The sequence below is a fragment of the Gasterosteus aculeatus genome, chromosome 1, assembly GCF_964276395.1.
Source record: "Gasterosteus aculeatus chromosome 1, fGasAcu3.hap1.1, whole genome shotgun sequence".
NCBI lineage: Eukaryota > Metazoa > Chordata > Actinopteri > Perciformes > Gasterosteidae > Gasterosteus > Gasterosteus aculeatus.
Genome location: NC_135688.1, coordinates 24,583,880 through 24,610,696, shown reverse-complemented (window position 1 = coordinate 24,610,696; position 26,817 = coordinate 24,583,880). Strand labels below are relative to the sequence as shown.

At 45.1% G+C, this 26,817-nt stretch overlaps 1 protein-coding gene across 3 annotated transcripts in view; it reads left to right on the top strand.

Annotated features, from left to right (window-relative positions):
* LOC120819969 (interleukin-1 receptor accessory protein-like 1) overlaps positions 1 to 26,817 on the top strand; it is a 202,769-nt gene that overhangs the window by 44,404 nt on the left and 131,548 nt on the right. For all 3 annotated transcript variants that reach the window (XM_078098204.1, XM_040177655.2, XM_040177654.2), the window contains exon 2: positions 238 to 331. In XM_078098204.1, coding sequence (XP_077954330.1) covers positions 250 to 331 — 82 coding nt within the window. In that variant the 5' untranslated portion in view covers positions 238 to 249. The remainder of the gene's footprint in view (positions 1 to 237; positions 332 to 26,817) is intronic.

The window sequence follows — 26,817 nt, the reverse complement described above, 5'->3', positions numbered from 1 at the left end:
ATATAGATGCATCTTGACATTCGTATTACCGACAGCCTCTTCCTGATTATACAGTAGCTCCCTTAAGAGCCACCTGTATAAATAAAGCAGAGGCAGACAAACACTTTGGGGAACGGGATTCACACGTGTTGGATTTTCTCCAGCTGACCATAGGTCTTATGAAAATATATATATATTTGTTTTATTTTGGGGATGTATTTGTACAGAATAATGAATTAAGCCTCTGTTTCCCTGTAGGACTGGTAAAACATGAAAGCTCCCATTCCTCTTGTGATCCTGCTTCATGCCGCCGTGGTCCATTCCCTGAAAGTGGTGTCGAAGAGAGGCTCAGGTAAGCCCTGATTTTTTTATCACTAATATTGGTGGCAATCAACTGTTCCCACAGGAGACGGCCAGCAGATCCCCGTTGAGTAGTATTACAGCGAGGAGGCTAGCCGTTAGCTTTAGCTTTCTGGCCCCATGAGGCACTGTGCATCGAGGGGTGCAGCTGCGGCCTTTAAACTTTCTTTTCTTGGGGCGGGGGGGTGGTCCGGCTTCTGCCCAGAGGCTGCTTGTGTCTGGCTTTCCACTCGTGCACATCAGACACAGGCTCTGCAATGGCTCATCAAAGGGGTTTCTGCGTTTCCAGCAGAAGTCCCTACGGGCTATCTCTTCGGATGCTTCCCTCGCCATTGCCCCGGGGCGAGTGTTTGAAAGGTGTCTGTTGATAAATGAACACTCTGTCCGGGCCGGACCGCCCTCCCTTTGTTTCTTCTCTTCCAGCTTGTATGGCTTTAATAGAAGCCGTGCTGGTTGTAACCACTATTGTAAACGGCACTCTGGGCAATGAAAGCCAGTTTGAAATTGCTTTCATTTTTATGGAATGGAAAGAAGCCGCGTGGGCGAGAAGGTGAATATCCTGGTGTCATATCAAGTAATGTTTTAAACATTTTGAGGCTGTATGGTTCCTTTTTGTTTATGACATCAGGTTGTTTTATTTGATTTAGTCATATTTACATTCCAGATTGTGTAACTTCGGGCAACTACAGCTTTCTTTGATCAACTAGAGCTGCTTACTGTATATGTCATATACTCCACGGTGAAAGGCCTTTTTCTGCAGTATCTAACAATGTTTAACAAGCTGTGGTTGCGTCATGCAGTTGTACCGGAGCAAAAATACCCCAACATTGATTCCATTCTACTGAAAAGTGTCCTTTTTTGTCCACAGTTTCCTCAGGATAGCACGGGGATCCGGTTGAAATTTTATCAACCGAATCACTCATTCTAAGAAGATAAAATGAATGGCTCTGTACTATGTACTATACTACGTATACTATACTACTATGTACTATAGTACTCTGTACTATATATAGTGTTTTTCATTTGTTCCTGGGTTAAAAGAAATTCAGTGGAGACAATCAAACCCGTTAGTGTCAGCCCATTAAAGGAAATTAAATGGCTTGATTTGACTCCCCCAGGAACAATGAATTCACTATCGCACATGCTTTCCCGCTGACTGGCAACACACAAAACAGACTCACACACACATCCGCTGCAGAAACCCCTGCACAGTGTGCACTGCTATTATCTGTAGATGATTACATTCAAAACAGCCGTCTTTGAGTAATGCTTTGTCTGCATTTGTACTCTGGGTGGAACAGTGCAAAAACATACATTGCATATCTGCCATACTAATCCTCGCCATGCATAAGTATACCAACGTATTCATTTGTCCTTCTGCTGGGGTTTCTCTTTGTAGGAATGCTGATGTGGTCTGAATGGTTGGGCGAACAGAATAATTATGTATATTTCTGCTTAAAACAGCACATCATGTGAGATGTAGAAGCACAACCTCACTCTTGGATGCCCTCACATTGTTGTGTACTTTCACGCAGGGATGTTGAAGCTGCATCGTACAAGTCATTGCAGCAGATCATTTGTATGGATGAGCATCCTGGGACTGCATTGCATGTTGGCTTATTGAGGCAGTTGTCTTGGTAGAAATTGGGGTAGATATCATCTCCTTGCTCAGAGATGTTCCTTCTTGTATAGAATATGCAATATATAAGAATAATTTCTCTGTGTCGGCAGAGTAATGTCACAAAATGCAAGTCTAAAGAACAGCGTATTCTTAATCATGGTTTTATATTTAGGGCAGGGACTTGTTATCCCGGCTGCTTGTAAATCAGAGTGCACACAGAGCCGGTGGTCTACAGATTAGAGGAGGTCCCATTCAGAGGATCTGGGTGGGTAAAGTGAACTGGCGACATTAATGTGGTCAAAATGTCTTTCAGAAAGACACTTAGCAACGATTAACTTTTTTTCTGAAGGGTAACACAAGAGCCCTTTGGTTGCACAAAGCAGCTCACATATGCTAATGTGGTATAAATATTTTGCGTAGGGACTAGCTGCTTAGCTAAAAGACTAGCAAGGAAATCTGTTTGGTCCGTTCTGAAGAATCAAAAGTGAGTTATCCTGCATCTCTTCTGGGATTGTAGTGGTCCGTGGACAAAGACTGGCTTTGTTCTATTTCTGGTGCACTTGCTATTCTTGGTTCTTTAAAAAGAAAAAGGGAGAGCTGTTCTCGGTTGCACTTATTGCCTTGAACGCAGAATCCGTTCGGTTGTTGGCCACTTGCGCTGCGCTATACAAAAGATGCTCGGTACGGTAGTGAGATAAATCCCGTTTGTTGACTTACTGCACTGCGAGAGAATGATTTGTGTTTCTGTGTGCTACACGGCTGCATTTCATTTCATATGAAAATAAAACTTGAGAGTTCATGTAAGGTCTCACTTGTGGCTCTCTGAAGTAATAAATATGCATTTATTCCTTTTCTCACCTCAGAACACGGATACAATCAGAGTGAGATGGAGCTTCGGAGGGTACTGAGGACGGACTTGAAGCAGAGCTGAATAGAGAATAGAATAAAAAAGGGCGTTCACAAGCATCGGACCATTTCCTAAAGGCTGTGATATTTTTCCCTCTTCGTTCCGCCACCACAGTTCATCTGCTTCACGGCCGTTATCTTTTGTATTCAGTTACTCCGCACAGCTTCTTCCTTGGAAGCGCGTTTTGTTGAAGGAACCACATTAGAGCCCCGAAACAGTCTTTCTTTGGGTTGGACAAAACGTTGATCGCATTCAGTCCACACCTGATGTGTTTTACTGTCCCTCTGATTATAAATATTGTGTTGGTTGAAACCAAATCAACAGAGCAGTTATGAGACCACTCTAAAATTGGCTGTCGAGAGCTTTTATTGTTCGTGGTTGTTTTCTAATGAGACAAACCAGGGACCATTTACCCCTGTGGACACCAAAGCTCAGTTTATTCGGAACAGTTGCTTTAAAAAAAAACCTGTTTTTTTTACTATTTATTTTTTAACAAACTGCCCTCACTGATTGCCTCTGCATTCAAAGTTTCCCCTCTACAGTGCCGGGAACATTTCTACTTAATATCGTGTAAAACTCGGGTTGCCCGTTTGAACCCTGATGACAGTTGTAGATTCACAATTACATTTCTTGACACTGATTGAGACAGATTTAGCCCCCCCCCCCCCTCCTCCCCGATGCTGTGCTCTCATTAGTCCCCATTTCTTCGCCAGACATTGATGAGTCCCCAGACAAATGAGGCTCTCCTTTCCACAGTCTCCCGGTAGTTTCCAGCCATGCATTACCCATAACTCAGTGAATGCATCACTCTGTTATCCGTGCATATGTAAAAAGCTGTTCCCATCTGGAGACGGTAAACGGTGTCCCGTGTCTGCTTCTAGTTCCTGATACGGATGGTCCGAGGGCCCGCGTGTCACCCTGATGAAGAGGAGCCGTAAATAAAACCCGCCACGGCAACAAGACCTTGGTTCCCATTAGATAGCAGCCGCTCATCATCCGTCTCTCGCTGTGTATTTATCTGCTGCCGCTGCACTACGTCCACAACATATATTTTTCCCTCTCTTTCCAGACTTTTCGCTCTCATAGAAGTAAAAAATCAAGGACATGCTGACAGTCTTCTGCATTTACAGTGTTCACACCCAAAGCGATGCACAGGGCCGGGAGGATGTCAGCATTAATATGTCAGTTAAAGGATAGCACCTTCCCCCCACTGTAATGGGGCTGCTCGCCATTTGCCCAATAATAAGGCTTCTCTTAATTGGACAAGACAGTGATTCCTAACAGGGGACGCCAGTGCACTGCACAAATTCAATTACAGCAAGACATTTGACTTTGTAATTGATATTTAAGGACGTTAAATTTGGCACGAAGCTATCAGCAAGAACTTTGAGGGAGGGAAGAGACGCATCCTTTTGCTCATATAGTTTATCTCCAAAAGAACTACTACTTAATGTCAAATAATTCCAGGTTCCTGAAAACTGGTGAGGTTGAGGTTGCCATTGGTTACTGCTCGGCACACAATGCCCCTGATTGATGTTGATATTTCTAGATCAAATTCAAGAAATTTATGCAGGTATTGAAAACTGGAAGCTGAAATCCAAGCTCTCTCTCGCTCTCTCTCTCGCTCTCTCTCTCTCTCTCTCTCTCACACACACACACACATATTGAGAGGCCTGTGGTTCATCTTCACGCGGTCAATACTGCGTACCTGCCACAAACGTTGAATGATTGCCTCCACTGCACCGGCCGTTCATTGCGGGGGAGATTGATCACACACATGATATTGGAAATGAGATGGCTTGCCACATGGAGTTGTTTTCCCACTCTCGCTGCAGAGAGAGAGGGAGAAAGAGGGAGAGAGACTCACCCTCTGCCAGATATAGGCCTCTTGACGACAGGTGTTATTGTGGATATGTTCCAGGTTGAGGACATGTGCCACGGTCCTCCGTGTGAGATGGATGACGACCACTCACCTGATTTATGAGCAGCATATATTCTCGGCGCCCCGTTTCCTGACCTGTAATAATGTTACAACGCCACAGCAATTGAGAAAAATGCCAGGGAGAGAATGTAGACGCTCGGTGAAGATACGACATGTAGCCGTAGGTTGAGTTTAAATCTCAAGTGTGCCACGAGTGCTGCTGTGATCAGACGTAGCCGAATTGGGGAAATGAGGTGTGAGAGTGGGTGGAGCTAATGGGGTCGGACACACATGCCAATCAAGCAGACGTCAGGCGTTGACCCAAACGTATTTTAGTGCAGGGCAGCAGGTTTTTCGTGGTTTGGTAGCATCAAAGCGAGAAAAAGCATGATGTACCTGTCAAGAGCTTTCCAAAATGCCATTTCATTTGCCCCCTTTGTAAATTTAGTGAAAGTTATTTAGTGAAACGGACTGAATGTGTGATCTTTTGACTACAGGTTTTCAACGGCTTTAAAATGGAACGGTTCCCCCCCTCAGAGCTGAAAGCCAAGGGGGTCAAGTTGTGAAATGTATACAGAGGCTTTGAGAGGAACCCTTCAATTTTCTTCCCACCTCCATGTGGTTTCCTCTATGAGTTCACCTCAACTTTCTGCAGGCATTCAGCGTTAAATACCACACGCTGCATTATCTACAGTTTAATATTGCTCTCTGAAAGATAATACGTTCATTTCAGGCTCCTTTTGCAAATGATACAGCCCACTTTAACAACTGGGGCGTTTGGTACAAATTTGAGGGATTATATGTGTGGATGATAATGAGCTTTAGTCCGAAAGAGGATTTAAACACGGAGAAGGCTGGCCGCTACTTAATTTAAGAAAATCTAGTTCCCAGGTTTAAGGAAAAGGACTTTAGGGGGAGTCAATATCTCTCAAGAAAAAAGAGTGAGGAATGAAGAACATTAGCAATGAAAAGTAAATAGTACCATTTTGTAACGAGGCTTTGGGCGATTTGGACGGACACAGGAATGGTAGGAGTGCCGTGAATTCCCCGTACCCAAACATTTTAACCCGGGGCTGTACTGCAGGATTAATCCATGTGGGTACTCCCACTCATAAGACGTCACTTTTTGCCTGTGTGCATCTGTCTGTCCATCAAGCCGTCCTAGCACCAGCCCTGTAGTCAGCTCTTATCTCAAATTAAAACGGCCCCTCGTGTTAAAAGGCTCTGCTGTGCCTTCTGGTCCCTCCGTAACCTCGCCTGTCTTTGTGTTTCACCCAGCCTCTCTCCTCCACCCTCCTGTTGATAGAAAATAAATAGCTACCGCGGCGATTGATTGGCAACTCTCCCCTGGAGGGCCCGACGGGATCGCCGGGGAGCCGGATAGATGTCTGCCTGAATAATTAAAGCAATACACTAATCCCTACTCCCATAATCGTTATAGTCGCCATCATTAGATCTTTACCAGTTTCAGCCTAAAGCATGTTTAACCATAAACCTGACTTGGGTCATTCATGTAAGAACGCGTTCCTGCCGCAGCCGTTTCCAGATCTAATGTGAAAATACAACCCTGCTTCAATTGTATGCTGGGCACCAAATCATACGCCTGGTCTACAAATTACACACCTGCAGTATCTTTTGAGTGGGGGGAAGATTGGGAAGATTGACTGAAAGATGGCTCATAATCCTACCGGACTAAAAGGTAGATCTTGTATTTAAAGATACGACAAATTAGTTTCATCCTGGGCAATTTCCGGGCATTCAATCATCTTTAATTCGAGGATTGCGACTGTCTTACTATTACTATTTGTTTTCTATTGCAGAGGTGTCTTTGTTCTGGACTGTAACTCTGTTAAGTTGGATTTCTGAGGGGGGAGTCGGTTGATTTGCAACACTGCCTCTCGTCATTTTCCAACTTTACCGGCCTCTGTAATTAGCTGCTTGCTTCACCTGCTTCTTTTCAATTCAGAGTTCTGAGATTCGAAAAACCAGAAGTGTTGGAGAGTTTTTGATCTGCACAGCAGCCTCGGACATGAAAAGCACACCTGTGAGGCCGTGCTGAGATGCAGAATATCGCAAAACATCCATCTGTCTTTCATATCACACTTTAAATGTTTTCTTCCTCTGTTACACAGAGGAAGATCTTTTTCCTGCGGTTTTCTACAAAACACATTTTATAACCGAGGAGTTATAGATTACTCGTGGATCATTGCTCTTGATTGATGGCTGGGAACAAAATGCGTATATAATTTTGTATTTTCTTCCGCCCGATTGTGATTGTTAAACATAGTCCCTTTATGTTGTGTTGTCTCCATGACAGTAGATCATGTATATGCATCTCAATAAATAAACATATAGTGAAGGCGGGTCTGTCTTTGCTATTTGGTGAGGCGATGGGAGGACAGATGAGTACATCAATAGATTTCTAGTGAACAGCGTTGTGTTTCCACTGCAATTCAACCCTTTTTCCTGTTTTTCCTTTTTAACCATGTCTGCACAAAGCTTCTTCTAAAATATTCAAGAAAATAGCAACTAACGTTCACAGGTGTACAGTACTGAAGCTTTTTTGCCCCAAACAACAGACTGGTGAAGGACATAATTTGGATTCTGGGTTGTTTAAATCTACCACACCTTATGAAAAACCCCGTTAAGAGGTCACCTGATACTTGCCGGTCAAATAGCAACACACAGCCCCATTGCCGCCGGATAGTTAAGTCAGTTAAGGTTTCAAGGCTAAAAGCTAAAAAGAAGGTAATGGGTCCTTTCCACGGTCTCTGTATGTCACACGGCCCTCCCGTTGCATGTCATAGCAAATGCATTGCTCCCATTGACCAGAGAGTTTGTCCACCTCCCTAAATGAGAATACTAGGTAAAAGGCCACGTGATGGGACGTTATTTCCCAGGTAACGTATCCCGACACAGGCGTTACTAATTGTTACGTTGGCCACGCAGCAGCTGGAAGTTGCTGTTCACCAACTATTATTACAAAATGCATCCCATTCAGCCCACGGCATAGTGTGAGCGACACAAAGGACCCTGCCGCGCAATTATTTCCTTGTTAGGGTTACAGTGGAGAAATTCAGACGGCGGATGATGTCACTGGATGGGAAGTTTGTGGCCTTTTCCTGGCTTCAGTGGCGCCACTGCGAAAGAAAGCGCACGGATTGGGATTTTTAATTATCTCTCGCCGCACAATGAGGCTGTGGTCACTCGAGGGGTGAGGTTTGGTGAATGCAGGAAGCCTCCCGCCAACGTAGCGCTTGATAAGGCTGTCAAGCTCCCTCGCCTCAGCCAGCCACTCAGCGTGTGGCCCTTTTCAATGCTCCTTTTATTGTAAAGTTTGAACACATCCTTTCTTACTGTGTTCGCTCCGTGCTCACAGTGTCCCTGTCGCTCAATGACAGCTTAGAACAAAAAACACTACTCTCTTGTTCTCTTTGTGCGTTTTCTTTCTTTTTTTTTTTTTGTCAAACTGCAGGGATTGGTCAGAGGACAACAAACCTATTTCTGCAACAAGCAGAGGCACAGCGAAGCTTTACAGGTCTCCAGGGAGTCCTGCCAAGTTTGGGGCTTTTCAGTTTTTTCCCCCTTCTTTCCATTTGCAAGGGAGAAAGGATGTAAGCTCGCTTGCCGAGGAGTGCCCTTTTTGTTGTTTGCAGGAGACTGACGCACTGCAGGAGTCCTGGAAAGAACCCAGGTTGACTCTATTCTCCAGGCCTTGGCTGCTTTTCTCACCACTGTTCAGAAGGTACAGGAATGTGCCATTCAGATCCTGCTGCTTAACATTTTTAAGCCAGAAATTGCGTAGTATTCCCTCTGCAGGAAAGTATGCCATTTTATCCAAAGCCAAATTTCTTGTTGTTGAGGGAGGGGAATACTACCTTAATTAAGACGCACCTAACTTGCTTTCAAAAAAGGACGAGGATTCAGCTCAATTATTTCCTCTTAAGCATGCCTTGTAATTTCATTTGGCCCAATTTACAGTGGAACTCCAACCCATATTCCCCTGCCATGTTTATTGCTTTAGTTTGATGTGGCGCATGGTTGAAATATTTAAGACCCCCTAATTTATGATCCTCCAGGGCCCAAAAAATAGTAGAACGTGGCGAGTGATTTCCCTGCAGTGCAATGATCAATAAATTCAACATATTAATTAAGAGCCAGTGTCATCTCCAAGGCTCCTACCAGGGATGCGCCTGTCGCTGGTCTCCTACCAACCAATCACCGCACCTCTGCGTTCATGTAACACACTTATGCACAGAGGTGCTGCGTTAGGCGTGTGTTTTTCCCCCCTGACGCTTGAGGGAAAGGAGAGTGTGGGGAGGCGGCCTGTGGCATCATCATCTGTAATTTACAAGAAGTGTCTTTCACTTTTATCTTTTAATATGACATGAATTGGCAGCCCTGTAAATGTGGAAAGTTCTCTGCTGTGAGTCACACGGCAATGAAATGCTTTCACAGCCCCGGCGGCCTTCAAAAGCATTTCTAGATTCTACTAACCTGTGAAACGTAAAACAAGATGAAAGGGGAACCGATTTCAGTCCTGGAGATGCACACGGTTTGTGTTCCATGCAAAGGGGACGCCTGTCACCACAGAACCAGCCTCGACTCAGCCAGGGACAGCTAGGAGGCCGAAGAGCATCGAGTCTCTATTCTTCTACCATCTAGATGTTAGGAGGTTTGCAGTCTCCGTATCGGGCCAGTAGCCAAGCAACACGGCACACGGCGACATCGCAGTCACTGGGTTTTTTTCCGCCACCTCGCCGCGTTCGCTCACACGACCTTGTCCGCTCAAAACGGAATAAAAATCTTGCGTTTTTTGCGTGTGATCTCGTCAGAGGGTAATTAAACAGTTTAGCCCCTCGTGGAAGTCCCCCGTATATCATCCGTCATCAAATATGCCTAAAATAAATTTCTGTTTAAAAACACAATGTCCGGGCAGCCTTCTGAGCGTGTGTAATGAGGCCCATCGCTTAACTGTGAAGTCTAGCCGCTGTTTGAGGGTTCTGTCTTTTTTGTTGTTGTTTTTTTTTCATTCTCACGAAGGCTAATGAGTGGTGGAGATGCTATAGTTTCCCATCAACGAAATCAGATGATGGAAGAGAAACCGATTAGCTAGCCTGATGAATGATTAACACCACTGTTCCAAGAGCGCTGACCTCACAATTTTCTCCGCACCTGCAAAGACAATTAATCAAAAGCGGCGACGGTGATTATTTATAGCCAATCATTAAGCTGTTGAGTTTACTTGCAACCTGGGCCTTATTTGTTTGTACAATGAAAACCCATCAGGCCAAGCAGCTGGGGAGGGGATCTGAAGGAAAAGCAGTTTACGGTGATGCTAATGTGACTGTGAAATGTCCCAGTTCCATCCTTCGAACATTCCAGTTCACTTCCAAAATAAAAGTGTCCGAATCCCATTCCAACACCTTTTCATTTGCTAACCATTGAAATTCAAATATGGCCTGATTACAGTGTTTAATGTGCATGCCACCCTCAGCGATTCTAAAATCGTGTGATATAGCCATTTGAAAGGCCTCCTTTTGCTCTTTTGCAACGCTCTCTACAAGTTCTCCTTCGCCTTTTTGTGCCTGGTCTTGAAAAAACACAAGGACAGCGCAGGATTATCGTTCTTTATGTGTCTTTCACCGCCTTTAATATGCAAATAGGAGATTAGTTTGGGAATGGAAACTGTTTGGCATGGCTGTTATTTCTACCAGGAGGGCAATGCTAAACATTCAGCATACCTTTTCTCCTTCCTTCCCCCGAATCAGACTTAACGCTTTCAGCAAGAAAATGACATCCATCATGTCACCCTTCGCAATAATACTTAATAAAAATACAGCTACTAAATACGTGCAAAATATGAGCTTTTAGCAACACAAGGGGATAATTCTTAATTCACGTCTAAAAGCGCATGTGTCCGTATTTCATTCAAGCCATATGACAAAATTGAAATGACCCTCTCTGTACGACTCACGCACATCAAACAAAATAAGAAAGGTACACGTCTGCATTTCACGGCAAAAGCCAAATGCAGCCGAGTAAATTACTTTGGTATTACACTGTCAGAAAACCATTTCCAATGTGCCATGGGAAGCAATTCCAGCATTTCTTTTGATCTCCAGTGCGGAGGAGGAAGGATTGAGAAACATTTCACATGGAATTGTGATCCCTGCATTAACGCTACACAATGCCCATGCCATGTCAACATCTATAATTGAGTGATTTGAAATGACCTGTTTTTTCTTTGCATGTGGGCTACCTCTGCCAGGACGCTTAACCCTCTTTTGAAGTGCGCTTCGGGGGGAGACTAATGATGGACCAAAGCCCCCCCAGCTAGAACGCCATCCTGAGGTCGCGGCTTCACAGCCGCCTCTGGGCGAGCAGCGTTTAAGTAACCCTAAACGCTGCTCGCCCATGACAACAGGAGATCAAGGGACCACGGCGGCAGCACAGTAACACACACGCCGAGCTCTCCGAAACAATAGAAAGTGAAACGAGTCGGTAAAGCTCTCTGCGCTCAGTCAGCATTCAAAACCACACGCTCAGGCAGACACACGTCGTGTGGAATATCGATTCGGTGCGCAATCACACTCGTGCACTCGAGACAGCCAGTCGCAGATTATCCAATCAAACAGCCATGCTTAACGTGTAGAATTGATCAGACTGCATTTGCCCACTGAGGACTCAGTGGGCTGTCATGGCTGCTGTGACTGGATCGCGCGGCGAGGGGGTGGCTGGCAGTCAGAATTACACTTTTTAAAGGTAATTTAGACGGGATGATGCTCCCGCAGTGACTTCGGGCATTTTTCTCATTCCTCAAGGAAGACATGACAATTATCTCTTTAGCGTGTCACACGTCATTCTCTCCTATTTGGTTGGTGTGTGTGTGTGTGTGTTTTTGGGTGATCGGCCACCCTTAATAATGACATAAGCATAAAGACCGCCTTGCCTTTCGGTCTTTTAGCAGAGGAGCGGCTCTGTTTCATGTGTCCGTTGACCTCTTTCAGGCCCACGGAATGGAGTCAGTGTGCCGCTCGGCACCCTAATTGCGTTGACAGCTCGCTCACATGCGTGACAGAGCGCCCTTCGACAGACCGCCCGGCCTCTGCAGGCTGTCGGAGGTACTCGAGCAAACGTTCACACAAATGAGCACGGACGCCTCTGCATTATTTATTTTGTTGTATTATTTTTGAGTATTTGCGTTTTTTGTTTTTGAGGGGCCAACACAAACAAAACTGGCAGCGGCTGAAAAGCAGCTTTGAATTATTGATTTGATTTTAACGGACACTCTAGCAGCGCGCTTGTTAAAATCCCCTGAATGCATGCGGCATGATTGTCTGGAATACTTCCTCTCTGTGTGGTGCCAACGGTTCAAACAAGGCCGCGGAGGTGTGTGGGGTGTGGGAAGGCAGGAAGGGCAAAGGGAGACAAAGGCAAAATGGAAAGCATGCAAGGCCGTGCTTCATGAATTCATTTCCCGCTCTCCCGCGTGTCAGAGGGACCTCGTCTGAACCCATTACGCTGGTAACAAGGTGACAGCGAGCGGTCTTGCTACGGGTTCAGGCCTCCGGAGCTGTCTGGCTGCCCGTCTGTGTTAATTAAGGGAGATAATGAAAGTGTGAGGAATGGGGACTCTGTTAGACAAAAACGCTTTAACTAGATGTTCCATGTACGGGGAAGGGTTCCACTCTTTTTCTCAAACGTGTTTAGCGGCTTCGGGCCGCGGCTAGAAAGATAGTGATTAATGGCAAGATCCTGATTCAAATTGGTAAGTGAGACTTACAAATCTCCCCCAGGCACACAAAGTCATATTGCCAGTCTCATGTTTCACATCCATTTCCTTTACGTGGTCACTGGTGTTCCTCTGAAATATTGTCCTCTCCCAAGCTTGCCGGTGTTTACAGATTGACAAAACACAAATATTTTTTCATGTTTGTGTGCGAACCCCCCTCCCGCTCTGCTGGGGGGAAAAGTGCCGTCCTCTCTCTGCGAGGGAACTGGCTTTGCCGGAGTTCACCGGGAGAGTGTTTTTAGTGCAAAGTAAGTGGGCGATCAGGAGATGTCATCAATTCCAATGCATGCCAGTTGCCAGGGAAACCGAAGTGGAGAGGCTTTTCTCAAGGCTCCTGTAAAACATTTAGCATGTGCAGGGCTGAGAGAGAGAGAGAGATCCTTTACCAACTAACACAGTTGAAAGAAATGAAATTATGCAGATTATGCATCTTACAATTTACTGTCAATTAATACCTTAATATATAGAGTAGAGGAGAGACTATTTCAAATGGAACATGACTTTTAATGGTGCAATTTGTTAATCTTAATGAATGCATATTTGAGACATTTTTGAAACACTGTTATTACAGTCTTTTACCTTTTTTGACAGCGTAGCACTCATTCTTGTATGTGCAACTGCAAGACATTGCAGAGCCTTATTCTGCCCAAGTGACCAAAACTGTGGCCGAGCTCGGAACAACAGCACAACAAATGGATGACGCCTCCTGATGCAGTAGCCCCTCTCCAGTGGTAATCTCCCAGCAGACAGGCCCTAAATGGGGAAGGGCTCAGCAGACAGGGGCTCTGTGTAATTCCTGTTAATTACTGTCCTGGGGCGATAAGACCTGGTCGGAGAGGCTAAGAGACAAAGATAAGGAGGATCAGGGATCCACCTGAAGGATTTTCCATCCCCTGGGCAAAAACACTCCGCTTATTCAGAAATAGTCTAGAGTTTGAAGCTATCCTCAAGTGGTGGCTCTTCACTTACTGAACTACTGGACCAGAATGGACTTATTTTTACTCCCTTTTAAGTGCACTAGTAGTGGGGGGCATGAAACAGTCTCTTTCAGACTTGCGTAAAATCCCAATAAGGTGGAAGAATGTGTGAGTGGATGTGTGTTTCCATTGCGTAGATATTCTATGGAAAGACCTGTAGCATCCAGCAATGTAATAATTTACCAAAAATGTAATAGTTGCACTTAACCGTATCGGAATAGTAATAAAACCCACTAATATAATAACTTGACCAATTATGTAATAACATGTTCTGACTCGAATTGTAATTACCTTTTAAATTATTCCGTAATAAATTATTCAGTGATCATTATATTTTTAGAAACGTATTACAGCCCAGCCCAAGACAATATCATAGTAAAAAAACACTTTAATATTGTCTGATGACCTCAAATTTAATCAAATGTGGCTTTTATGTCGTCGTACTTTAATGAATTTCAACTTCCGGTCCACTTCTGGAGCTTTTGGCTCTATCACATCATCTTCAGTCGCAGATTGAGTGGCTCGGTTACCATGGAAATTGAGTTCAAACCTTCCGAGCCATTGCTGGGACATTAAATCCATTGTAGTTTAAGAAGTTGAGCTGCTCGATCTGCTAATGAATACCATGTGGTGAAAAGCAAGTGGACCTTGAATTTGTAATATTTCGCCAAAGCTGTAAATAAAACACTTCAACGTAAAACAAGTGAAATCTATTTTTTATTGTAAGTTATAAAATCCAATTCTTCCCCATCCCTCGCTAATTCAGGAAAGCAAATGAAAACAGGCGTATGGAAACACTCTCAAAGTGCACTTGAGTAAAGACAATTTGCTCAGCAAATATTCACAGGATGACTTGAGAATATTTCAATTCACCAGAAAGCATGAGCCCTGTGAGATTCCAATCCGCCATTAGCATGCGCCGGGGCTGAATCTCCCAAGTTGTCAGTCACCTTCGCTCTGCTGTGCAATCCGACCGGGTCCGCTGTTTGTCCGCTTCTCACTGCAGAGGAGACCCTCTGACCCGATAACAACCGGGCCTTTCACTTGTGCACAGAAAGGAGCGGGTGATTTGTGATACTGTAGTCTCCGGCGGAGGAGGCTGATGAGAGAGGACACTGTGTGGCTCTTTGAAGGGGGTGGGGGGGGCACGCAGATACATGAGTTCACAGCAGAGAAACGAGGCTAGTTGTCTCACTGCATTACCGAAATTAGACCTGCGAGGGGGGGGGATCTTCATGTTGACCTTGTTGGTATGAAGATCTCGAGTTCCTCTCTCGGGGGCGGGCCATGCTCGCTGGGGCGCCATTTTTTTAAATTTATTTTTTATCAACAGCTCAGCAAAGGAGTTTTTCTTCAGCTCATCATTAGCGCCCGAAACATATTTCGCTCTTGTAATACACACTGAGATACTAATTACCTCTCAGTCACCAATAACGCTGGGCTCTACCCCCCTACTTCTCATCTAACAGCCGCTGCTGTAAAGGCGTCTGTTTCAGTCGGCCGTGTGTTGAGCGTCCATACAAATCACACGTAATGTGACAACCATTCATCGGTTTGATAAATGATTATCAAAGAGAGCGACTGGGGAGATAGAGATTTCAGCGCTGAGGCGTCCCAGTGTACTTCACTCAGTGATCAGAGAGAAAACACGCAAACATTAAGCGACCCACAAGCAGGAATGGATCGTTTTAGATTACACAGACACACTGTAACCCGAGAAAGTTTCTTTCTCCAGTTGGAATGGCTGTAAATAATGAAACCTCTTCCTTCTTCAATGGTCTGTCACTCTATCGAATACGGCAATGGGTCTTTTGTGATACTGCAAGAGCAAAGTACGCACCATTTTGGTGTACTTCTGGACCGCTCCTAGTTCAAAGTCACTGAGGTATTGTTGCTTGCGGCGACAATTCTCGAAAGGTGGGAAATGATTTTCCCACTTTCGTGTGTGACTGCTTGACTTCTGTGCACAGTGCCCTGGTTTCTCATACCCGTTGTGCATCTTCGGAATGAACTACAATGCCGAATGTGAGCATGAACCCATCGCGCAACCTCATTGGTCAACCTCACACCATATTCGTGATGCTCCAAATAGTCTGAGAGAGACGCTTTGGAGCCCAATACAATATATTGGGTCAGTTAAATTAAAACAAACCCCTTCAACCTTCAGAATAAAAGTGTTGCGATGAGTTGGGTGAGGCGGAAGATGTGACGGGGGAGGGATGCTTGTGGGTGAGTCAGTGAGCGGAGGAGACTGAGGGATGTGTGGAGGAAACAAAGACAGCGGGGGAGGACGGTCCAGTAACTTTCTCGTCCGATAAAGCTATTCTGGCTCCACATGACCCAGTTTCCGTGCCAGCAGATTGGCAAATACTTCAGCGAGCACACGTCGGTTTGAGTTCTATCGTTTCCGTGCCTAAAATGTGTACGGTGAACCGGTTGTGAGATCCTAAACGGAACAGCGGCGTCGAGTTTGAGTGTGTGTGTGTGTGTGTGTGTGTGTGTGTGTGTATATGTGTATGCATCCAGATTCTCAATCCATGCGATGCGATGCGAGCATTGATTTCCCAAAAGACAAAACCTGGCGTTTGGTGATGAACATTGTCGCAGATGACACCTGCAAGAACACGGCGTCACTCTCCTGCCGCCTCCGGTGTGTCCACCACGCCCGGCTACAGCGAAGACGTCTTGGGCACGACGGTCGACATACAGCTTCGTTTATTGTGAAGTCTGTTACTGCTGTTTGCATTTTGAATGAGAACAGCTTTCAACGTACTGCTGAAACTACAATGTACGTCACGCCGTGTCTGCATTCAGGATTGAATGTTGTTGAGTTAAATCGATTGATGACATTGCACAAATGCGACTGAAATGTTTACGTGCACTTGCAGAGACCTGGACGTTTATCTGCAGCCCCGCTCCATTCACTCTGTTTTTTTTTTTTCTCCGTGGGTGTGGCGCTAATATGTCCGTGGCGGTAAGTACCTATTCACTCACTTCACCGAGAGCGTTTGCATGCGCAGTTACAGATCTATTTCTCCAACGTCATGGTCCCTCTTTTTATCTTCTCGATGCACCGTGCTTTAAAATATGTTTTACTGCAAATCCCCAAATGCGCTGAATGCGATAAATGCCCTGCCACTGTACCTACGGTGCACATCACAAGGAAAAGTGCCAAGCGGTATTTCATGAAGAGGTCCCTACTACTGAAGGGGCAACATTAGTGGATACTACAGGTACCCCTTAACACCTTATCTTTTAAACTTAATATGATATGAATAAACTTTAAACTAAATAATAATGTGCATCACACAATCTCCTAGATAGATGAGGTAGCTCTGTTGGAGTTTTTGGGACTCTACTAAACTACAGAAACTCTCGTGCTCACTGATGTACGATGATGGCACAGAGTGAAGCTTTTTATAAACATCTTTGGAGTGCAGAGCACACACACACACACACACACACACACACACACACACACACACACACACACACACACGCACACCAAGGTCTTCTTGTTCTGCCATCAAGTTACAAACAGAATTTACATCATGACAGCTGATGTTGTGTGCAGCCCACAACGTTTTTTTCCTTCTGAAAGCGACAGTAGTGTCATTATTTCTTTGACAAAATCCTGAGCTTTAGATTCCCTTTAGCTCTCTTCAAGCAGCTGCTGCGGCTGCAGAAAAGAAACCAGCTTCTGCCGCTCTGCACCACCATCAGAGTCGTGGCGCCTCATCAGGCCTTCAGTGAGTGTTTCTGAGGGTTCCTCCACCTTCACAGAAAGACACTTTATCCAGCTTTTGTCTCGTGTATCTTCGGCTGGTCCTTGCAGCACTGGACGTCTTCAGAACCACATCAATATGTGTACAGCATTCGCCCAGGCGCTAACTTGCGTGTGCATTCCTGCTAGCGCCTGTATTCAGACCAAGAAAAGAACTGCGTTGTCGTCAACGGCATTTAAACGACTCTAATTCGTCTCTAAGGTCGCTTTTCCCGACTCGTCCAAAAACCAATTGGGTTATGAAGAGACGACAGTATTAGTCTCTTAGCGGAAATGAGAAAGAAATAGTAGTGGCAAATTGCTTGCATATTCAGAGTTTTCAGTCTCTCGTACCACCTCTGCGCGTCTTTTCCATGATCGATGGAAGCATTACAGTTGCAAAACAATAAATTATACAAAGCACCAACGTGAGTCCGTTGTTGTCTCGTCACGCGCAGAAATGTAATGTCTAATGTCCCTAATCATCATGGTCCTTTTAAATTAAACGCTAGATGCCGTGAAAAGAAAGCAATTTCATAACATTTACCGCCCTATTATATCCTTTTCTTTTTTGACAGCCAACAATTATCAAAACCGTTAATGTCGTCGTTAACACCCACAGGTGTTGACTTTGGTTTTGTTTCCGTTTTCACGAGGGCCCCTTTTAACACCTCTGGAAGCACCGCGGGTTGCCGTGACTACTCCTTTAACCAGCTTCTGGATCCAAACTGCATCGCCACAGCGTGATTGGGATTGAGGTGCATGTCAGCGCAGTTTGCCGCTGTCGGCGGAAGCGCGCGGCCCAAATCGGTGTCAACACAACACTGTTTAATTTCCCTCCGACGCCCCCACACCCTCATGACCCGCACACGGATGCCCCCTCAAACTATGCAAATTAATGCATTCTGTTTGTGCGCCGCAAACACGGGCCAATAAAATGTTTCGGGAAAAGACGGGGGGTGGAGGGGGGGGCTATGCCCACTCTGGGGCAACGGAGCCACAGAGTGCCTGGTGAATTATTTATGAAAGTGCTGACAGAAGAGGAGCAGGTTTAACAAGGCGCGTTTCTCTGAGGGAGGGGGGGGGGGGGTGGCGGCAACGGCCGAAAGTCAGGTGGGACGCTGTTTGTCTTGCGGCCCGTGGATTTTAATGGTGGTCCTGTGGTCTCGTTATGCGGATCTTCACATGCAGCGCTTCTTCCGGGTCAGCTGAGAAGAGTGGCCGCATGCGAATCCGTAATCTCTGCTGCCCCTCTACCTTTGTACTCTCGCCCCATCGCTTCCACTCTTCTTATGGTCTCTTGGAGTCTCCACCTCTGTTGACCCTTACCTTCCACACTTTGTCATTTCTCATCTTCGGTTTTTTACCCCCCCCGCTCCAGTGTGTGTCTATTTCTGAATTGCTCCTGTCCCCTTCCGTCCGTCTACTCCCCACTCCCATCTCGTACATCTTGCTCCGTCTCCATCTGCACACTCGTGCACGCCATCACTGATGACTGACTGTGCACTAAAATGAGGTAAATCATCCCTTTTCACCTACATTAGCTAATTAGAAGTCCTTCTACTTCTGTTCTTGCGGTAAGGAAGAGAGGGAAGGTAGCTCAGCCTTAAAATCAAGTGTGATTAAATCAGCCTGGTATGGTATAAAATGCATCGAAACAATCCGTACAAAGTAGTTATTCAGGTGGTTTTTGCCCCCGTGGGACATAGTCTCATGGTTTGGTGCTTTTGCGGGGGAGAGATTAGCCTGTGAACCTCTAGGAGCTGCCGACAGGATTGTACCAGCAGGCGATAGTATGTGGCTGCAGCCGATAAGACTTAAAAACACTTCAATAAAACTTCTTCTCATTTCTTTCAGAAAAGCTTTGTTTTGTTGCCTAAAGAAGTTGAATAAGGTCAGCAGCAGGATCCAAAAACTTTGGCGCCTTCTTATGGGAATAACTGATGAATTATTGATGGTTGGTGTTGCAATTTTCTGAATATATTTTAAAATAATCATCTCTCCATCAAAACAACATGTGGTCTTTCCAAAATAAGAACTGCGAGACAAGACTAATTTGTAGATTTAACATTTGTAAATGTACAGTTAGATCTGAGGTGATGGGGTTGCTTATTAAAATGATGAATATTACGGTTTATTTGATTACCGCCATCCCTTTTAAAATGAATATAAGCAGTCCTTAAGCTCGTCCTATTCATATATGAATAGTTGGTTCTTTGTGTAATTAAAATCTGTTCTAAGCACCGTAGCAAGTTACAACATCTAGAAGCTGCTTTTTTAATGGTTTCTCCCCCACGTCTTTGAATTAAGAAAAATATCTCGTGCTGCTGCGTCCTGTCTTCAAGGCATCATCTTTATGTAAGTGATTTCTATCAAAGAAGATTGCAGTTCACATCTTCCAGACCTATGACACCAAACGGAGTAGTGTTCTTGATAACTGCGCGCTCTTCTTAATTCAATTTTGTATCGACCTTCCTAAACTGACGATGCCGACAGAACTATTAAGTTATTTACCGCCACAGATTACGGTATTGTACAAAGTTTAGTGTTGTGACTTTGACCATCTTGCTTGTATCTCATTTTTAATACCCGGTTTTTACCCGTTCAGATGTTCCATCGAGCTCATCTTTTTCTTAAGAAGTTCAGCATAAACGGCTGCATCTCAGCGGTCATCTTTGCACATGTACAACTACAGTCTTCAACTACAAGGCCCATAATCTATTGTGCCTCAGGGCTGACTCATAAACGTGTAGGTCTTCGCACTTTGTCCCCCCCCCCCGGCTCACGTGTTGACTGGAGCAGAACCCCCCATGTTTAACCCCAAGGGAGCAGAGGCAGGAGGGAAGGAGGCCGATACCTTTCGATAGACATGGAGTAGCAGGGACAATTACATGCTGCACAAATAGTATCATGTTTTTTGTGTATCATGGTCACAACAAACATAAAGGTGAGCATATTTGTGGGGTTTTTGGAAGCACGTTTTTAGAGGGGGGCAATGTCACGGTGTTTCATCTGTTCCCTGCTTCCCTTATGCCCCGTCTAAATCAGCCTACAACATACAATGTCTACTCATAATCTCCCCCCGTAGGTTGCAAATGACTATAATCTGCCAGAGAAAAGTCAGAGACAACAGCTCAGATGGTTAGAATGTGGTGAGTTAGCCTCTGATTCCCACCCCCGATGGCAGAGTCAGGGTGGTGGGGATTTATTCCTCAGCCTCTTTGGAGATCCGATGTGCCTGCGTGTTTTCCTTGGTTGGAGCTTAATCGGCTCTTTGTGTTTTCCGCCTAGAAAACACCCTTTTTAATCCAGCTCAAATTCTGCTTGCCGTGCTTTCTTATCTCCTGTGTTGTGGACAAGCTCTCATACAAGCCTGTTTACAGGGAAGCAATGTCCTGGCCTTCATATTCGACTATATTCCACTCTGAAACCTCAAATTGAAGTCACGACTTTGGTACGAGCCGCTCCATTCTGCCCACATTTCCATCTGATAACAAAGAATTGTTCTTCCGTCTCACATTTCTGCCATTGTGGCCAAATCTCCCTCACCGCAGTGCATTTTCACAGCGTACATCTATTATTTCTGCTCTATTCCACAACGATTAGATACGGCACATCCTTCCAAAAATCCCCCTAACTTTAACCTTGTGAAAAAAGCTCGCAGATTGAACTATCTCGGCAGTTCCCAGCGACTCTGAGCTGACAGGATGTGTTCATAGCGGCTCAGGGCTCCTCTGTGCCCGAGGATCCACGCGTCATCCGACAATTTGACAGGCCAACACACACACACACACACACACACACAAAGGCCCTCTCTGGTGAAAGGCAGGAGGCCAATTAAGGGCCGATGTGACAGGGAACGGCTGTAGGGAAGTCCGTGTCCCCCCCGGGCGGGCGACACACTGCCTGCATGTCCACTGACAGCGATAGGAGTCCTGTGATACCTCAGCATGGGAAGCAACGGCCCAATGGACGACCGTAGAGCTTTTGGTGAAGGAGAAGTTGTCGGCGTTTTTTGCTGAGCAGACACACGATCACATCGTGAGCAACTGTGCTCACTCGCCCACTCGCTGCCTTTTATTGAGGTAAAAATTAGCCGGTGCTGTCTCACGAGAATCCCATCTCTCGGGTTGAATGTAAAACATCTCCAGATACTTAGTCTTCTGGGTGAACAGGCTTTAAGCACGATTCTCAAGTAGGGAAGTAAGTGCCATGCAAGACTCATGATAATCACATTGTTTTCAGCCATTTTCTAACAGGAAATACAGCACAAAGTGCTTGACAATAATTATTAGACAATATACATTATTATTATGACAATTATAATAATCCCCCAAAGCATTAGTAAGTACTTTATTACCATATTTAAATAAATACTTGGCACCAAGCTAGTTTTCTGGAAGAGCTCTATCAAATCAAATCTGAAATGACGTGAAAGGATGTGTCCGTCTGTTTCTATTGTCATGGTCCCCTTACAACGAACAAACTTATTGACCGCCGGCTTTTCAGTCTGACTGACGGCTGTGGATTCCAGAAGAAACGTATTTTACCCTCTGCAGGTCCGTTTAAGCGCTCAGAGTTGAATTAAATGAAGGCTTAGCATTGACACACAGTCACATTTATATACTCATAGAGTGCACAAACATAAAAGGCATGGGCTTTGCAAGATATCTCCAAGGTTATTAAATGCCCACAAATGTCCATACCGCTCTTGAATTGAAGTGCATCCAAACCGTGATATTGCAAAATCCCACGAGAATTGAAGTTGGGTTTGTTGCATTTTGACATCAACTCAAAGTGTTAGAAATCAGGCCAAAACGTGAGTTTTTGACTCAAAGTCCCGTCCGCCCCCCCGGTTTAATTATCTTTACGTGCCATAGAAAATAAATTACCCTCCTCTTCAAGATTAATAATATTGCTTTGTGGGGTTTCTGGCCGTAGCTTGTGGAATAATGAATAGTAAAAAGATCAGTGTCGGCCCTGGATTGAATGCAAAAACGTCTGGCATCTATTTTGCGTCCAAGTCTTTGTGTTGTTGAAGTAAGGTTATAGCACATATAATACATCCGTTTTATGCTGTTACAAAATAGCATTTTCATCTCTGGTTACAGTCCGGCGGGTGTGTACTTATCGTCTTCCTGCGGATAAGTGGGCAGCAGCCACAAACATTTTCAGCTCAAAAACCAAAGTGCAGAGGCTTCTCCAGTCCAACACTTTCACATTCAGGCTTCATGTGGCAGAGATAGCAGTTTATTTAGAAACTGTATAGACTCAAAAACCCAGAGTGCAATGTGGCCACCTGTCACCTTTTTCTTCAGCAGAGAAAAGATGTCGTACTCCGTTGCTGCACCGTCCACCCACACATCAAGAGATTGAAGCTGAATCTGTGTGTAGCCAAATATGAAGGGACTCTTTACCAAACAGAAAAACAACACAATGTATTCAATATTACAGAATGAATGGTTCGACTCTTCAAACTCTACTGAGATTAAAAGAAAATATTTGGAAAACATGACGCTGGACGTAGAAGAAAGCGATGACGTCCTACAGTTTATTTTTAGCTGTTTGTAGCTGAAATCGGCATAACACATTATCACATCACACATTTGGGGTTTTCCCCATAATTTAGATGAAAGCTCATTAGGACTGTTTTAAGTGCCGGGGCAAGTCAACTAACCAGATTATGCGAACACATCATACTGCAAGGGCGCGACTCAAATAATGCCCTCGCCGTGGAAGATAATATTTTAAATCTTCAAGGAAAGCCACTGAGTCTGAAAACAAAGAGGGCAATATCTCCTGGCAAATGTGACAGCTGCGAGTAGAATAAACGCACAGTGCGTTCTGTGTGCATTTACATTTAAAACTCAAACATTGTGTGTGCAACCTTGTTGGCTCCCAACAACTAAGCCTTTTCCCCCCCATGGCAAAGAGCTGTGTGGGCTCAGGGGCGCGTGACAGTTCGTGTGGCCCCTGCTCGTCTGGCATGGAGTCTCCTGCCACCAAAGCCTTGCAGCTCCCAGGAGACAGTGCTCATGCTTGTCCCTCCCTTGACCAATCACAGCAAGGCTTCAACCCCCTCCCCCCCCCAACTCTCCCTTGTTTATTCTCAGAGTTTGTCAGTCGATGTGTGTTCTCTGTCTCTGCACATATGCATCTCGTCCCGCTCGGGCCATCTGGCCTCCTCTGTGACCGTTGACCGCCCGCCATGCGCACACTCGCGCTCCTTTCCATCGGACTGCACCGGTTGTGCCTCCCAGATCAGGCGGTTTTGTCCGCGAGCCCGCCTGCCAGAGACCTTGAGCAGCCCTACTATACGCTTGCCCTCGCTGCAGCCCCCCTCACCCTCCATGTTGACTTTGTACGCATCCCCGCTTCAGCAGTCCACACGGAGTCTGCTCTCCCCCGTAATGGAAATGATTCACAAACAGTTTTCAAAGGCCACCATGGATGGAGGCTTAAGCTCACAGGGAATGCGTCCGCATGTAGGACCGTTGTTGACGCTCGCATCGTCAACACTGCGGCCTTACTGTCGGCCCCAACAGTGAGAATCGTACAAATACTGCGAGAACATATCTGAAGGGTTGTGATTTCTCCTTCTCTCCACTTTGGGGCGACGGAAAAAACGTCTATTATCGGCTTGTAGTTGAGACCGCATTCCTATGTTCAATTGGGTGCATGTGGGTTTTTTTTTCCACCCCCTGTAGAGACTGAAAGTGGTGCACGGACTGGTGAGATTGTAGCACAACAGCCGAGGCCTGCAACCAGATATAAGCAGACAACAGTGTAAAGTGGTCAAAAGCTCCCATTAGGTCACTAAAGTACAAAGGACTGAACTAGAACTAGTGAGTAAAATGCAGGCTACCCTTACTGTGTATCACTGCTCCTTTCCACACACTAGCCACTAGTTCAGCAATCACTTGAGGGAGTATTACATGCTCATTTTTGGTTTTGCGTGGATTTGTTCTGGCTGTGAATCGCAATAGAATGTTCCATGTTTTGTGTTTGACTGCGTGAGCCGTGTTTAAGTTGGCAGTCAAGCTGATGTGATTTTGAAAAGTATATCGTTGAAGGGGCTGGATAACCAAGTCTTCAGGTGTTAAGATAGTGTACTCAAGCGTTGGAAGTTGAAGTACATCTTCAGCAGAACGTCCTTGTATTTTAGCACTTGGAATTGTTCCACCTGTAATGTATTAACCTCCCTGGATTAAGCCAAAAGGGGTCAGTGGTCCTTTTATGCTCGCTGTGATTGCTTCCTAAATGGCACCGAGTCAGAACCGTTCTGCCCGCTCCTCTTAAAGGCAGTGTGCAGCTGCAGGTGTCAGATAATGTAAGTTTGTAGATGACAGAATAGACTAGACGACTGAAAACAGAGGCCTTTTAGCTTGAAGCATGCTCGAGGGTTCCTAAACTGTCCGGTAAAGGTTCAAAATCCGTCACGCCGGGAATGAGTAAAGGCTCTCTAGTTTTCAGTTTCCTTTTTCTTGTGGACTTCTATCTTATTTGTTCTTTTATTTTTTTTAAACACATTTTGTGTCTCTGCAAATCAAAGCTGTGGACTTGTGGGTTGTCATGAAGCAAATGAAAAGGAAGGATTCTTTGGAAAAAAAGGCATAAATCTGAATATTTTGCCCCGGCATGTAGTACATCAAGAGTGAGGGGAAGGAGGCCGTTGATTGCTGATCTTTTCCTTTGTCCTTATCGACTGAGTTGCTAAGCGGTGGTTTTTAGTGCTAAACCACCATTGATCTGCAGTTTCTTCTTTAGCCAGACGGAAGTGAAAATGGCTTCTTTTGGCCCCGTAACAATGCAGCAAGGCCTCCGAAATAAGTTTTTTTTTATTTTGTGCCCAAAATCCGAGAAATGTCAACTGACCTTTCCATTCCAGCACACTCCGAGTGTTTCCTTTTCTCAGCAGGCTTCGGCTGAGGGAGCCGGATCGTTTCATCCTGCAGAGCACCCTGAGAAATGTTTGGGTAACTCCAACGACAATCTGTCAAACGTTTGTTGTAAAATGGACCCATCGGGCCTCAGTCCCCTCCTCTTTGCTCAGTTGCTTTTGCGTTCACAGGTTCATCCGTGCAGCGCCAGAGAACAGAGAACTCACTCTTTCTGATATCTGCTGTGTATTTCAGCTGGGGAATTGTTGCATCGACGCAGCCCATACATTCAGCCGAGTCAGCAACACCAGAACGCACACACACAGTTTCACACTGCCTGTTTTTGGATTAGAGCATTCCCTGGTACTCCGTATTATGTTCTCTCAACACTGATAATCTGTTATTCGGGGGGTTTTAGCCTGACGTCTGTGTTGAGTTTGTTTGCTTCTGACGTGAGATACAGGCTTTTCTCTAGTTTGACTTTATTTTTTTCAGCAGTGTGAAAGGACACACAATTCGAAAAGAATCACATATTTACGACCAAAAATACACCTCAAAAAGGCCATATAATGTGTGACTAAAATGCACTATACTTATCACAGTATAAAATAGGGTAAACTTTAGTTTGTACCATCTCAGAAGTTGCTTTTGATCTCACTTAATATGTAATAGTTTCCATCTTTTAATACCGGCTCATAAGTACACCAACAGCAGAATGGCGACTGAGGCACAAATAGAGGCCTGTCGGGCTGTTTGTGTAACCGCGATAATGGGCCACTAGCTTTGGGGAGAGCCTCCTGCCGTGCCGTTTGGTTCCAGTCTGCTAGGAAACCAATATGAAGTTTCGGGGCAGTGATAGCCTCATGGAATGCAAGTGTATTTGGAGTTTAAAAAAAAGTAGCTTTTTCAAATCCCCAAAGCAGGAGGAGAATCTCGCATGCAAGAACTTAAAGAAACCCATACGGCACTTTCTCTCCACACCTTGGTAAATTATACCTTCAAGCTGCTCCCGAGCAAGGCACTTGACCCCACTGGCGCCGGTGGGCGATATTCAGAGAGCGGAGCAGGGGTGCAAATATCTGCAGAAACTCTGCCAGACTGTCACTGTGAATGAAAGTGTGTTGTTAGTCAACCTTCCTGCTTAAATAAAGTCAGGCCGCGCAGTGTCACTCCCAAGTTTCTCGAGGAGTAGTTTATTAGCCGCGCTAATGCATTTCCTGCACGTAAGCTTTTCTGTCCGCCAGGGAAGAGGGCAGCTCTCCAACAATATGCTCCGTACTTAGTGAGGTAGCTCTGAAGTGGGTTTAGAGAACACCGACGAGCATAATGTGGTGATCAGGAATATGTTAATTCAGTTATTGTGTGTTAGTCCTCATAATCCTTTTTGTTGTGTACATAGATTACATGACAGAATTAAGAGATATAACCACCAGCACAAACAAGCGCACACAGAATGAAGCCTTCTTTTTATTTATGCCAAGGCAGCACTTCATTTGGTGAATGGTCGTGTGTTGCATAGAACTCTGTCAGTGGGGAAATTGGCAATTAGCAGGGCTATGGAAGAACAGAATACCAACTCCCGTGTCTGTTTTAGTGAAACATCTCAGTGTTTTA